At 32.9% G+C, this 14017-nt stretch overlaps 1 protein-coding gene across 2 annotated transcripts in view; it reads left to right on the plus strand.

Moving 5' to 3' along the window:
* The window catches only part of PCLO (piccolo presynaptic cytomatrix protein), a 383134-nt gene that overhangs the window by 291959 nt on the left and 77158 nt on the right, over positions 1–14017 (plus strand). For both annotated transcript variants that reach the window (XM_033088047.1, XM_033088046.1), the window contains exons 14-16: positions 914–964; positions 4120–4244; positions 6682–6708. In XM_033088047.1, the coding sequence (XP_032943938.1) occupies positions 914–964; positions 4120–4244; positions 6682–6708 (203 nt within the window). The remainder of the gene's footprint in view (positions 1–913; positions 965–4119; positions 4245–6681; positions 6709–14017) is intronic.

Consider the following 14017-nt stretch of genomic DNA (forward strand, 5'->3'; position numbering starts at 1 on the left):
TAGCTATCTTCTTTCGATCACTCTCATTTCTAGGATAAAAATCTAAAGGAAAATGTAGCAGAACAAGTATATCCACCTAAGTATCATGGATCTTTCCTTTTCTGGTTAATTATTAAAACAAGATCAATATATGTACATTTGTAGTGCGGCAAGCTGACCTCCATTTGAGTAAATATCTCCCTATATTGATTCCACATTGTCTGTTATAGATCTGGGGTCAGGGACATCATCTCTCCTTTTGGACAAATATTCCATCGAAATGTAATAAGTCAGCAATCAGTCATTTCTTTAGCAGTATGAATCAGTCTACCAAATCACATTCCTAACGGTTTTTAATGCTGTACTACCATAAGGAAATTATTAAGGCAATAAGAACTTATATAGAATAGGATGGAATTGTAATTAAGAGTGAAATATTAGGAAGTGACTGCCTGAGTAATTCACTCTAGAAGAGAGCAGGGAGGGGCTGAGCACCCACAAAGAAAGTACGTACGTACAAAGATGCACTTTCATAACTTCAGATAACTTCTGTCTCCCAGGCAGTAGTTGTATAAAAGTAATTATATTTTTCATTCCACTATAGATCTTTAAATCCTGTAAATACTTAAATTTGAGTGCTTTAAATCAAAAGTGTTTATTTTCTTCAGTAATTGAAAATACATTACTGCAGGTAGGAAATAAATAGCTTCAAAACAGGCTTAACAAAATGAAAGGTAGATTTATGTATCTGTAAAATTAAATATGTATTGAAAGGTACAAGCAGGCAGAATAATCTGAAGCAGCCAAATGGATGAAATGTGTTTTCCAGGCAGTGTGATCTGACCAATTAGAAATTAATTTCAGAAGGAAGTTGAAATGGTAAATTCAATGAAGGGTTTATCCATTAATATAATGTATGGTTTCAATATTACAGCCTACTGATGCTACAAAGGTGGTCTCTCATCCAATTACAGGGGAAATTCAGGTATGAAAGATTTTTTGTGGGTTTTTTTTATATCATCATTATACCATTTTTGGGGTTTTGTTTGTTTGTTTGCTTGTTTGTTTCCCCCCCTTGATTTACTGAACTTGTAAACACTGTTAAAACCTTTCCTGTTTTATAACATACACAGACCTGTCAAGGAAAATTTCAATTTCATAAAATAGTACTTTAATACAAACCTATGTTTTGTGAAATATGATTATATTCATGGAATTCATTACTTTGAAATCTGAATGATAGCTTATTAGTATCAATATGTTTTATGCCTCAGTTACTTTATATTTGTTAAATGTGTTTCAAACATGACAGATTCTCCTGGAACTCTGAAGGTTCCTCTTGAAAAATTTTATGAATTCTCATGCTATCCTCATTTCTTCCTGTGATAAACAACTGTTAAACAATTGCTAAACAATTCTTCTAGAGCTGTGTTTTTCATACTGGAGGTCACAACCAGTTTGTAATTTATGAAATCAGTTTAGGGGATTTTGTAGTACACTCTTGTTTAGCCCTATGTACCAGTGTTTCTGTGTTTGCATGTTATATTGTAACATGTATTTGTTACTGTGGGTTATAGAAAAAAAATATTAGAAAAATGGTGCTTTTGATGATACCAAAAAGTAATTTAGGGTAGATATGTCTCATAGAAAGAATTAACACAATATAAATAATAATTATTTCAAGATAGTAAGTTTCAGACAAGAGAATGAGAACAGTGAGTCTTAGCTGCATCTCCAACTCATTTTGGAGAAAATTTTCGTGAAAGACTTCACAAAGGATAGCAGAGATTTGAACTAATTTGAGGATAAGCATACAGAAAGGGGTATGTGTTCCTGGAAAAAGAAATGGTACAAAGAAATGTTCTGCTGCCAGAGAGTAATGAAATGAAGAGATCAGCGTGGTTGCAGTGAAATATTCCTATAGAGATAAGTTTAAACTAAATTTAAAGAACATTAAATATAAGCCACGGAGGAGTTAGCCACTACATAATAGGGTGATCAGTAAATATTTTGGAGTAAGGAAGAGACTTATTGAAAGAAACATGTAACGTAACATCATACAGCAGCGGCCTACAGGAAATATTATAATGGAGAGGACACACTAAGAAACCTATTGAGTGATTATTTAGGCACACACTAATTAAACCAAAAGTGGAGTGTGAGAGTGAAAAATAAAGAAAAAGTGCAGTAGGTAGGCACCTGACTAAGAAGGACCCAGAAGGATGGAGCCTGATTACCTAGGTACTCTTGCCGACTCACTGCTGTCTCCCACTTCTAGAAACCAGATCCTGTTCTTTTTTCATTTCACAAGCAGCAAAGAAAATGCTAGCTTTTCTGATTCATAATTTATCTCTCTCACTCTCATGTTTTGTTTACTTTTCTTGCCCATGGACCAATATTTTCTGTGTTTCTTTTTGGTTTGTTGTTCTTATTTGTTCTTATTTTCTTTTCTCTTGAGTAGTAATATTTGTGTAGCAGAAATTTACACTAACAATATTCCTTCTTAACGCTTGGGGTGTCTTATCTTTGGGGCGGGGTATTTTCTTATGACAGCGATTTCCTTTTTTTTTTCTTATTCCAAATAAATCCTTATGTAGACACCCAAACAATGAAGCTGCCAACAGCTCTGGTTGAGAATTACTGGGGATATCTCATTCTTTCGTGGAAATCACCTCTGAGCCACTCTAAGTGTTCTCCAAGGTCCTACAGAGTAAATTTTGAAAAGCACTACCTTAGGGAAGCCTGCAAGTTTTCATCTCAATAAGAAATGATTTTGGTGCCTTGTCAATTAAAAGTGGCCTTTAAGGCTGGCAGAGAAGGAGAAAATGGGGGAGGATTTATCCTTTAAAATTTGTAAGCTATTCTAAATCTCAGTGAAATTAATTTCAGAATAATTGTGTATTTCAATATCCCATTATAGCACACAGTTTCTACAGTTCTAAACTTCCCATTTCTTCTCTTCACGGCACTTTGTTTTATGTTTTATGGTGATCAGACTCTGGGCTTTTCTATGTTGAGAAAGGCCATGAAGATTTCTTTTCTGCCACAAAACCTAACCAGATCAAAATTATGCTAAAGTTAAGAATTATTTTAATTATGTTAAAATTAAGAATTATTAAATTTTAAATAAAGTTTGACTCATCTAAATTAGTCCATTTTCAGCATAACCATAGCATATCTGTTTTGTATGATTATAAAAATATGTTAGTATTTTTATGTATGGATTTCCCCTTTGAAATACAGATTCCTTCCTTCTTGTTATTTGGTAAACAAAATAAGCATCAAATAGAAGTAAGTCTTATTCTAATGCAAACGACTCAGTTTTGAAGGAGAAAATTAATTAGATTATTTTGAATTATGCAGTCTCCTCAAATATTTATTAGAAATACGAATCTTTTACTATTCAGTGACTATTTTGCAGCAGCCATGAAGCATCATGAAGCAATGCCCCTTCTTTTCTCTTCAGCTTCTAAAATTAGAAAACAAGGTTTCATTATGTTAATCTTTCACTGTGTTAGAAAAAAAAGCAGGCAGAACAGAAAGAAAAGCTATAGGCTTAACATCAGATAATGTAATATGGGAAGAGATAAATTTTACACATTCTTAAATATTCTTTCATTTTATTACAGATAGATTTATCTTTAAATAATGATTTCACCCACTGCTAATTATTTGGTGAAATGCAAAAGACATTTTAAAATAAATTTATCAACTAGTTAATTTATTTTTAAAATCCTGATTATTGTATTCATGAATGTTAAACAACATGTACAATTTTCCTAAGAGTAGATATTTAGTTTAAAAATGCAACTGTCATTCACTGTACGATTTTTCTTCTAAATGAAATTTAGACAGGCCAGGATTTTCATCAAGGGAAGAATGAATAGCACTTTTACTAGTAATTAACATGTGCCTAGGAGCTCCCAATTAAATTAGACATTAACTGGTCTGTGCAGTTTCAAATAAAATGGAAATGAGGTTTGATGCTTCTTATGAGAACTAAAGCTACATATACACACCCACACACACACACACACATACACATACATACTGGTAAAATATTCAATGGTAACGTACTGTATGTGTTTTTAAAAGAAACAGAAAATAATATTTACCAAATCTGTTATTCTCCCCTTTAAGCTTCAAATCAACTACGATCTTGGAAATCTCATAATACATATTCTCCAAGCAAGAAACTTAGTCCCTCGAGACAACAATGGTTATTCTGACCCCTTTGTTAAAGTGTATCTTCTTCCTGGGCGGGGGTAAGTAAAGAAACAATGTCTTCTAAGCGCTGCATCTCCTGATTTATTAATAAAAAATAGCGATAGTGTCTTCTAGTCTCTCATTTCAGAGTTTAACATACTTTCTCTAGTTTTACCCACGTTTCATATTTATTTGTTTACAGCTATTAGACAAGGTGGAATTAAAAATTGTAATTAAGCCTTAAAAGGTTGTAAGAGAGCCATTGATTATAATAAAACTTGTCTATTTGAGAGCACATCAGTATTTCAATTCTGAAAACCACTCTTGCTATGACCAGTCAGATTGCCTGTGAAACCATTTAAGAAATTATTTTGGGGGGAGTTAAAGAATTAGCTTCCATTCCCAAATTTATTTGCAAAACCAATGTTTAAAGGCTCATAAGTTTCTATTTTACTTTCTATAGGGCATGTATATTATCCAATATATTAAATGTTCATTAAATGACTCGTTGATTTGTCCTTTATAAGCATATTTCAAATCAATACTTTAAAGCTGTAAAATTTAAAAAAAGAGTAATATTTAAAATGCCAACTTTGATAAGTAAATGAAAACTATCTCTGAATCTCTCATGTGATACATAAACTTCATATAAAGCAAGTGCTCTTTGGAGATATTTAATTTTCACATAATAGATGCAAATTGCTATGTTCAAATACATGCATCAGAACTCAAGAGTTTTAAGTGATTTGAACCCAACAGATCATTATACCTTATCTGAACAATTTGTCTTAGCCAAATTAGCATAATGGAACCATAAATAATTGGAGGTATAATGTTAAATTTTTGGACTGGTAACTTGAAGACCCTGGTTTTATTTTTGTTCATTTTTCATTTAATTTGAGGAGTCCCATTTAAATAGTACTTTTTACTTGGAAATTTCCAATTGTACATAAGTAGAAAGAATAGTATTATGACCCACCATGTACACATTACTCAGCTAACAATTATCACTTCCTAGCCAATCATGTTTTATTTTACCTTCACGTGCTCCCTCCATACAGATTATTTTAAAGTAGGTCTCAATTATTGCTCATTTCAAAACTAATCATAATACTACATAACCATAATAATTTTTAGATTCTTAAATAATGCTTTAATTTCCCCAGTTGCCTCATAATATTTTCCTACTTCACCTGATGAACTAATTGATATTTATAGAACATTCTACCCATCAGTAGCAGAATATGTATTCTTTTCAAGTGCACATGGAACATTCACCATGATAAACTATGCTCTGGGCCATAAAACAAACCTCAACAAATTTGAAAGCATTGAAATTATACAAAATTGTGTTTTATGCCTATAGTTTGTTTGAACAAGATCCAAATTAGAGTTATACATTGCATCAGAATTGCTATTTACTAATTATACCACCACGGGGAAATCACCAATTCTTTGAGATTTAGTTTGCTTATTGATATTGAGAGAACCAAAGTAGGTAGAGCCGTAATTTTCAGTTTGTCAAGGGAGTAAAATTAGATAATGCTCAGAAAATAATTTGAAAAATGCCAGATGCTATGTCAAATTCAGTATACAGCCTTTAATTTTATCCTACCCAATAATTTTATTTAGAAACTAGAATTGCTGGTATTGTTCTAGTTTGAATCCATTGATTTACTTTATTGTGATCACCAACCAGCCATACAGTGCAGGAAAAGGGAGTTTTTATTTTATGTTGATTAACTTATATCTTTATGTAGTAATTATAACTGTAATTTGGCTGTGTCTTTTAAACATGGATATAATGACAAACTGATAACTACATTCTGTCTTTGATTTGGGTCATTAGACCTTCGGTATTATTTAATCACTATATAATAGGATAAGAGGAAATCACCGCCAAGGTTGTATCTCTAATTAACATTTACTAATGAGTGAAAATACAGCACTGTCTTTTGTTTTCTATCTCCTCTAATAATATCCTGGAGTATCACTTTTTGAACTACATGAGAGTGCCTGTATTTTATTTATTACAGTATTATGTTTCAATTAGACTGTTGCAAACTTGAATAACCAGAAAGGGCAGGCAGGTAGCATGAATCTGTCAGTCCATTCTGGGAAAGGAGTAAAAGGGAAAGGTAAGAATGAAGAGTGAGTGTCCCACCTAAAGTCATCCTAATGCAATTTTTCAAACAAAATGTTCCTGCGCGGTGCAATCTGGCCCAAAGGTGGCTAATATGCTACTCCAGTTCCTAGCCCTTTTATTAAATATCTACTAATTAGTACAGTGGCCAAACCTTGGGTTTTATTACACTTTTGAGGTATTATTTTCATTTTAGTTCTAAGATTGTCTCCCTTATATCATTTGTATGATGTGGTATATCTCCTCTAGTTATTATTCTCATATTGTCTTATTTCTATTCCTAACTTTTTCCTTCCTGTCTTTCCTCCTTTCCTGTTGTATCCTTCACTCTCTCTCTCTCGGAATCAATGCAGTCAAGTCATGGTTGTCCAGAATGCAAGGTAGAGTTGGTGCTCTTTCAATGTCAAGCTATGCTGTAATGTCGAGAGTTTCATATATGCCTTTATACTTTTTTGTCTATATTCACCTGCAGTTCAACTCGGGCTGTAGTTTTTAGTTTTCTACATATTGTGTCTATTGAATTAGGCTAACATATTGAATTAGGCTAACAGCAAATTGTTCCAACCACAATGTTACTAAATAAGTTTAGAAGATGTTTGCAGTAGAGCATAGAAAACTAGAAAATATTAAAAACATAGAAGAGGTACTAAACTATAACTAAATATATAGGTATATATAATCACGGGATGTGGAGTATAACATAGGGAAGATAGTCAATGGTATTGTAACAGCTATATAAGATGTTAGAGGGGTAGTAGCTTGGAGAGTGGGTTTATCACTTTATGAGGGGTTTAAATGTCTAACTATTACGTTGCTTTGTGCATCTGAAACTAATAAAAAGAAAGAAAAGAAAAAAAAGAAAAACATAGAAGAGTATTAAATAAGGAAATATCACTCTGAAATTGGATATAACTCATTTTCATTCATAATGTGTACACTAAAATTCACTTAGCTTCTCCTATGATAATGATGCCTTAAGATTTCCTGAGTCTTCTGTTACAAATAAAAAAATCTAGTCATTTTTCGAAAGGAATTAACTGATCTGGATGCCTTAAAGACAATAGGTGACTGGTATTTAGCCCTCACTTAGACCTTGATAGTGAAATGCCTTTAAACGTTCTGTGCCACAAAAATATTGCTATGCTATATAGAATGCCATAATCGGCCTGCTCTAGCGCACTCACAACAACATGGAAGCATCCTTTGTTGGCCAATAATAGGAAACTATTTTCTGTTTGATAGAGCTCATAACATGTTGCATCATTACATTGTCAGCTAAGGCTATCTCAGTATATAGCTAAAAGCCTTCTTTTGTACATCTCATTGCATTATAACCTAAATGGGTTGTTTACTTGGGGAGGACAATCTTGTACCATCTGGAGCAATAAAGTGATGGGAATTTTAATCCCGTCCAGAATATTAATGGTTCAGGATTTGTTTTTGTTGGTGACGTTAAAATTTGATGTTTTTACTAACCCTGACAAGAAGTACCCAAAAGACCCTTTCTCTGATTTTTAAAGGCATAAATATTTAAATATTTTAAAGAATAGGATTAGTCACCACAAACTTTATAGTGCCCAGAAACTTTGTTTTCTTGCAACGACATAATTATGGCAAAGAATAAAATATGATACTGTGAGAGGTTGCTTGTTATGACTGACTGTCTCGTCCCAGGATGCCATCCAGATCTCTCAGACGAACATGTGAAATTAGTTGCTTCAAAGACATGGTGTCATTTTAGAACAGACATTATCAACCACTTTATTCAGAACCTTCTTATCTTTTATCTAGAGAAATGGGGGAAATTGTCAGAATGACAGTTGTTTTCTGTATTTAACTTAGAAGAGAACATGTTTTGCAAGTGTAAATAATGGTTGAAATAGTCCAGGTTGTGTTGGATTACAATTTAGAAGATATAGAAAGAATTCACTTTCTCATCGTATCTTTCATCTAGAAGTCACTTTTATCATCTCTTTGAGAACTGCCAGTGTGAGAAGGAATTATAATGACAAGATACTGACGTTGTAAATTAGACTGAGAAGGCCAATGAGTGAAGTCCTTAAGAACTTGGGTTTCAATATCAGCCCTGCCAAGCAGAAGTTGTGAGGTTTCTCTATGTCCTCTTCTGCTAAATAGGATTTATAATAGCCACCCGCCCCCTCCACTCCAGGCTTCTTGGGAAACACATGAAGTAATGCACCAAAAGTGATAAGCATAATGTCTGGCATACAATAAGCTCTCAATAAATGACAGTTGCTATTATAGTTAGTAATATATATAATAAGCTTCATGTAGCCAACAGTCAGTTATCTCTCCAAAAAAGAGATACAGAATGCTTGGGCTCTGAATTATACCAAATTATTTAGCAACACTATATTGAAAACCAACTTTCTTTTACTCAATAATAAAATGTAATAAATGTGTCGTTCTTAAAATTAAAATATATATATATATATCCTGTTAAATAATAAGCATTTCACTGGTCCAGTTTTCTTGTCTTCTTTCATTTCCTCTTCCCACCCTCTGATCAAGATACTCGTAAGCTCTGAAAGCCCAAACATCAGCCAGGATGAGGTGAAAGAAAGACAAAGAAAGACCCGGAAGAGTCCATGAACTCAGTTCTTGTTCCTTCATAATTGAGAAATAGAAATGAGGATATCTGAAGGATCTCATTTGGTTTTCTCTTTTTACACTGTTGGGCAAACTACACATTTTTTCCCATTAATGAGATTTTGCTTTAATTGAATCTGATTTTAGTTATCATAATACCTATTAGCCCAATTCCTGGTTGAACTTTCTCCAAACACCCTTGTTAGCATAAACAATTTCCTACATGATCTATGTAAAGCACAGGTGTTATGTGTATTTACAATTTGAAAGCCAAAAATTATTTAATTTCAATAAATTTTAAAGGAAAAAAAAGTGCAGGTGGGTTTTAAGGATCCGTCCAGTAAACACTTACTTAGCACATGCTGCTCCAGACACTGCGATAGGTGCTGGGGTGAGAGCTGACAATACAGCCATTGTCTTTGACCTCAGGGAGCCCAGAGGACAATGAAGTGACAGTCCTTAAACACATTACTGCACAGAAAAACAGAGCTTACACAATTAGATGTGCTTTGTGCTTCTTTCTGAATTAAAGGACACATCCTTAGAGGAGTACTTTTGGAAAATAAATTATATATATATATATTATGTATATATAAATATATGTAAAATATATATTATTATATATTAAATATATATTATTGTATATTATGGAAAATATATATTATATATTATATATGATATATATAATATATATTATTATATATGTCATTATAAAATAACATATAATAATATATATTATATATATATATTTTCCACATATTTTTTTCATTAAAGGAATACATATCTATTTCCAATAAAGGAAAACAAAATAAAATAAGAGAAATGAAGACCTTCACTTTATTCCACTCTTCTTTCTCAGTCTTTCTTTTGAAATTAAAAAGAGAAACATGGAGAACTGTTTTTCAGCTGGTTTAAGGTACAAAAATTGTTTTCAAGCACCTTTTTCTGCCTGCCTTAAAAGTATATCTGCTTCAATAACATTATGGGCCAATAACCAAAAAATGAAAGAAAAAAGAAATTAGTCAAAACTTCACAGGAATGAAGGTTTAAATATTTGTTGTATAAGCACCGTATCCCATCTTGATTAATTGACTCTTTATTTTCCCTTATTAGAAAACTTCTCTGATTGTTAGATATGGCCTAATTGTACTTTAGGTTGGTGGAAGCGTAAGGTTTTTGCAAGTATTTCTAACCTTTTAAACCGCAATTACTTTTGCACCAACCTAATAAAATAACTGTATTCTATCAGGTTGGTGCAAAAGTAATTGCGGTTTAAAAGGTTAGAAATACTTGCAAAAACCACAATTACGTTTGCACCAGCCTAAGAATCGTCCCATGAGGGAAACTAGTGTGTTTACCAGACAAGGAAGGAAAAAGAAAATGAGCTCCACTTTTTTCTCCAACTGAATTTATGCTCACATTCAACCGCCACCGGCCCCCGCTCCCCCCCCCCCCCCCCCCCCCCCCCCGCTTACATGGCCACCTTCAACTTGTAAATCCACAGATTTTGATACGGCTGTGAAAATTGTGGAGTTGTCAATTTGTGTAAAGTGACAACACAGCCCATTGGGATCATGCTCAAGATGGTCAGTACATAGTAATTATAAACAAACAAGTGTTAGTGAAGGAATGGCTTTGTGTGGCCATGTCTGCCTCTCAGGAAATTGGAGTCTGCAAAGAATTTCATTGGCATTTGCACAGGTCAACCAGAGATGGTGGAGGCAGGCTCAGGAATAGTATATGTTTACCGCCATTAATCCTAAAGGCAATGGATACCCTGAGTATAGAGAGCAATGCAGAATCAAATGCATTAATAAGATTAAGATGCTCTGTTAAAATGGACATCTAAAATGCTCCCAAACAATTGCAGTTATTTATGAGTGTATCTGGGCAAAAATAAATACAATAATTATCCCTAATTCCACAACACTCTCTTAGGATATACCATTCAGAATTTTCCTAAGCAACGCTAAAATTGATCTAATTTTTGAATGATATTTGTATATGTGCTCAAATATTGTATGTAATCTATATATAGAAATAAGTGTATTTAAATAGGAAATATTCATATAGTTATATTGAGGTAAAGCACTTTAGAACTAAAGAACTATAGGGTTAAGAGGACAAACTAGACACCAGCTAATGAAGCCTTCAATTAAGAAAAGTGATGGATTATTCACATTTTATGATGAGCCTAATCAATTGAGTTCAAATAGCAATGTTTAAAAGCAACCAACCAGTTTTCCTGTTTGAATTGAGGTCCTACCAGTTAATAGCTATGCAATCTTGCCAACATGCCTTAATTCCTCTGTGCTGCAGTTTTTGTTGGTAGTGGTGGTGTTTTTTAAAAACCTGTAAAATAGAATGTAAAATGATACCTGTCTAATAGAATTGCTGTTAGGATTAAATGAGTTAACACATTAAAAGCATTTAGAACTCTGCCTGGGAAAAAGTAAGCATTTAATAAATGTTAGCTGTTTTTATTTTAGTGTTCTTACTTTATAAAGTGCTTTTCATGCATGAATCATATACAGAGGGTGCCAAAAAATGTATAAAGATTTTAAGAAAGGAAAAACTTATTAAAATTGTAATACTCAATATATACCAATAACAAAAGATGAATACAAGTCATGTTTGACTTCTGCAATTACAGTCTTTTGAGCGAACATCATACCACACATTGCTACCATAATTCAATTCAACTTCAAGAAGATAACATCTCTTAAAATATGTATGCATTTTAGTGGCACCCTGATATATAATGCTATGTCAACATAACTAAGTACATTTGATAGACAAGCACAGTTCCCGGTACCAAGTTGGCATTCAATCAGTTTTTGTAAATATGTTAGTGAAAAATATGACCAAAATATGCATGTGAAAAATTAAAACAAATATTTATACTTATAGATTCAGAAAAGATGGTAATTAATAAATCCTTTTGAAGACATTTCAGTAATGCAAACTATTTTCATATATATTGACATACCTAGAATTTTAGTGAAATTACCTGAGTTTGCATTTGACATTAATATCCATCTTGTTAAAAATATTATGCATTTAATTTTTCAGAATCTGAAAAAACGTAACAATTTTGCTACTATTCACTATATTATGAATCTTATCCTTAATATGTTATTCCCATGATCTCATCATCTTGATAATAAAGCCTAAAACAAATAGAAACTTTAAAACTTACACTACCTTGTGTTTTTCTTCTAAGCATACCTGCAGAGAGGAATAGCCATGAATTCTAAAGTAACAAGCCAAACAAAAACATAAAATATAAAGGGATCTAGCTTAGCAAAATGATTTCTAAATTTTATTATAAAATATTTCAAACTTACTTAAAATATAGAAAATAATACCTGTGTTGTTGCTATCCAGATTTACCAACTCTTAACATTTTGTTATATAGGCTTCAGATCTTTTTAATAAAAAATATTTTACAGGTACCCCTGAAGCCCTTTGAAACCCTTGCCCACCTGAGATGATCACTACATAGAATTTAATAGCTATAATCCCCAAGAGACTTATGATATTAATATATATGTTGTACATGTATACATAATTTACAGTATCAATTTGCATAATTTTAACTTTAAATTATGATAACTGACTGTAGTTATCCTGCAAATTTTTTCCTCAATTTTTTTTCAAGATTTATCTATCTTGATATATGAAGGTATATTTTATCATTTTAACGGCTGCTTGCTATTTCATTGAATGACTATATCATAAGGTATTTATTTATTATTTTATTAACATACTATTAAAAACAATGTTGCAGTGAATGTTCTTGAACAAATTCCTTGTGCACAGGTGGGAGAATATCTCTAGGGTGGAATAAGTCAAAGTGGAATTTTCTGGGTTCTTGGATACATAAACTTAAACTTCACTAGCGATTGATAAATTTATCTAAAAAGTATGTGTACAAATTTATACTTCCTGTTTCGTTACATCATTGCATATATATTCCCCCAAATTTTTGCAATGTACCTTGAATGACAAAATTGTCAAATTCTGCTCTAATTGTGGGACATGCATATGCGTTGATTAGAAGTGAGAAGAGTGCTGCTTTATTTCTTAAATTGGATTCAGTTCACAGTAACTGAAATATGAAGTCTTAGGAGACATGAGTTTTGTGGTTCTCAATCTTGTCTACATATTTGATTTACCTAGGAGATTTTTAGAATTCTGATGCTGATGCTTTACCCTAGACCTTTTAAATCAGAATCTCCTTGGGGGTGCAGGCTGGGAGATGTGGTGTTTGTTGCCCCACTTTCCCCCTTGGAACTCAGATTGCAGTCAATGTTGGGAATTACTGCCCTTGCATATAGCTGATAAGAAAGAAAATAAAGCCAGAGAGAAAAGAAAGATACTTGGCTGTAGATCCATCTGTAAAAGTGCGTGATGAACTGGAGTGTGAGTCTTAGTAGCTTTATCTAGAACGGATAGGTACATTAGTGTCTGGGGAATCATACTAGGCATTCCAGGATGTAGCAATGCTTGAGACCAAGAATGACGCAAGAGTTAGTCTGTCCAGGGTGGGGAGTAGAACTTGAGATCAAGGATCAGCATCTAGTCCCGTTAGAGAAAGGCAACTTGTGAAATCCAGGCCCATGAAAGAACTCCAGACATGTAGGTTGGTTTTCAGGAGTCTGATGCCAACCAGAATTAGTGTTGTCTAGGACCCGAGACAGAAAGCTACACAGAAAATTCAGAAAGAGGCAGTAAGACTGTGTGGACGCCACTGGCTTATCACTGAGGGCAGTTCCAACCCTAATAGCTGATGGAACCAGTTACAGATGTCCTGTCAGACTTCATTGGAATAGGCTTTGGAAGTAAGTTGTTTTAAACCTGTGAGATAGATGCTTCTAACTGTTGCTAAGAGAGAATGAAAAAAGTCAAGGATAAAGTCAAATGCCCTAAGTTGTAATGAATGAGGAAGCTTTTGGATTTGGTTCGTCATTTGTAACATAAGCTATTGACCTAAACCAATAATTTATACTTAATTAAAATTGCTTTATAACTAAATTAAATATCCTATTTTACTAAGCGTGTCAGAGTATACTTGAA

Source organism: Rhinolophus ferrumequinum, chromosome 20 (genome assembly GCF_004115265.2).
Source record: "Rhinolophus ferrumequinum isolate MPI-CBG mRhiFer1 chromosome 20, mRhiFer1_v1.p, whole genome shotgun sequence".
NCBI classification, from domain to species: domain Eukaryota; kingdom Metazoa; phylum Chordata; class Mammalia; order Chiroptera; family Rhinolophidae; genus Rhinolophus; species Rhinolophus ferrumequinum.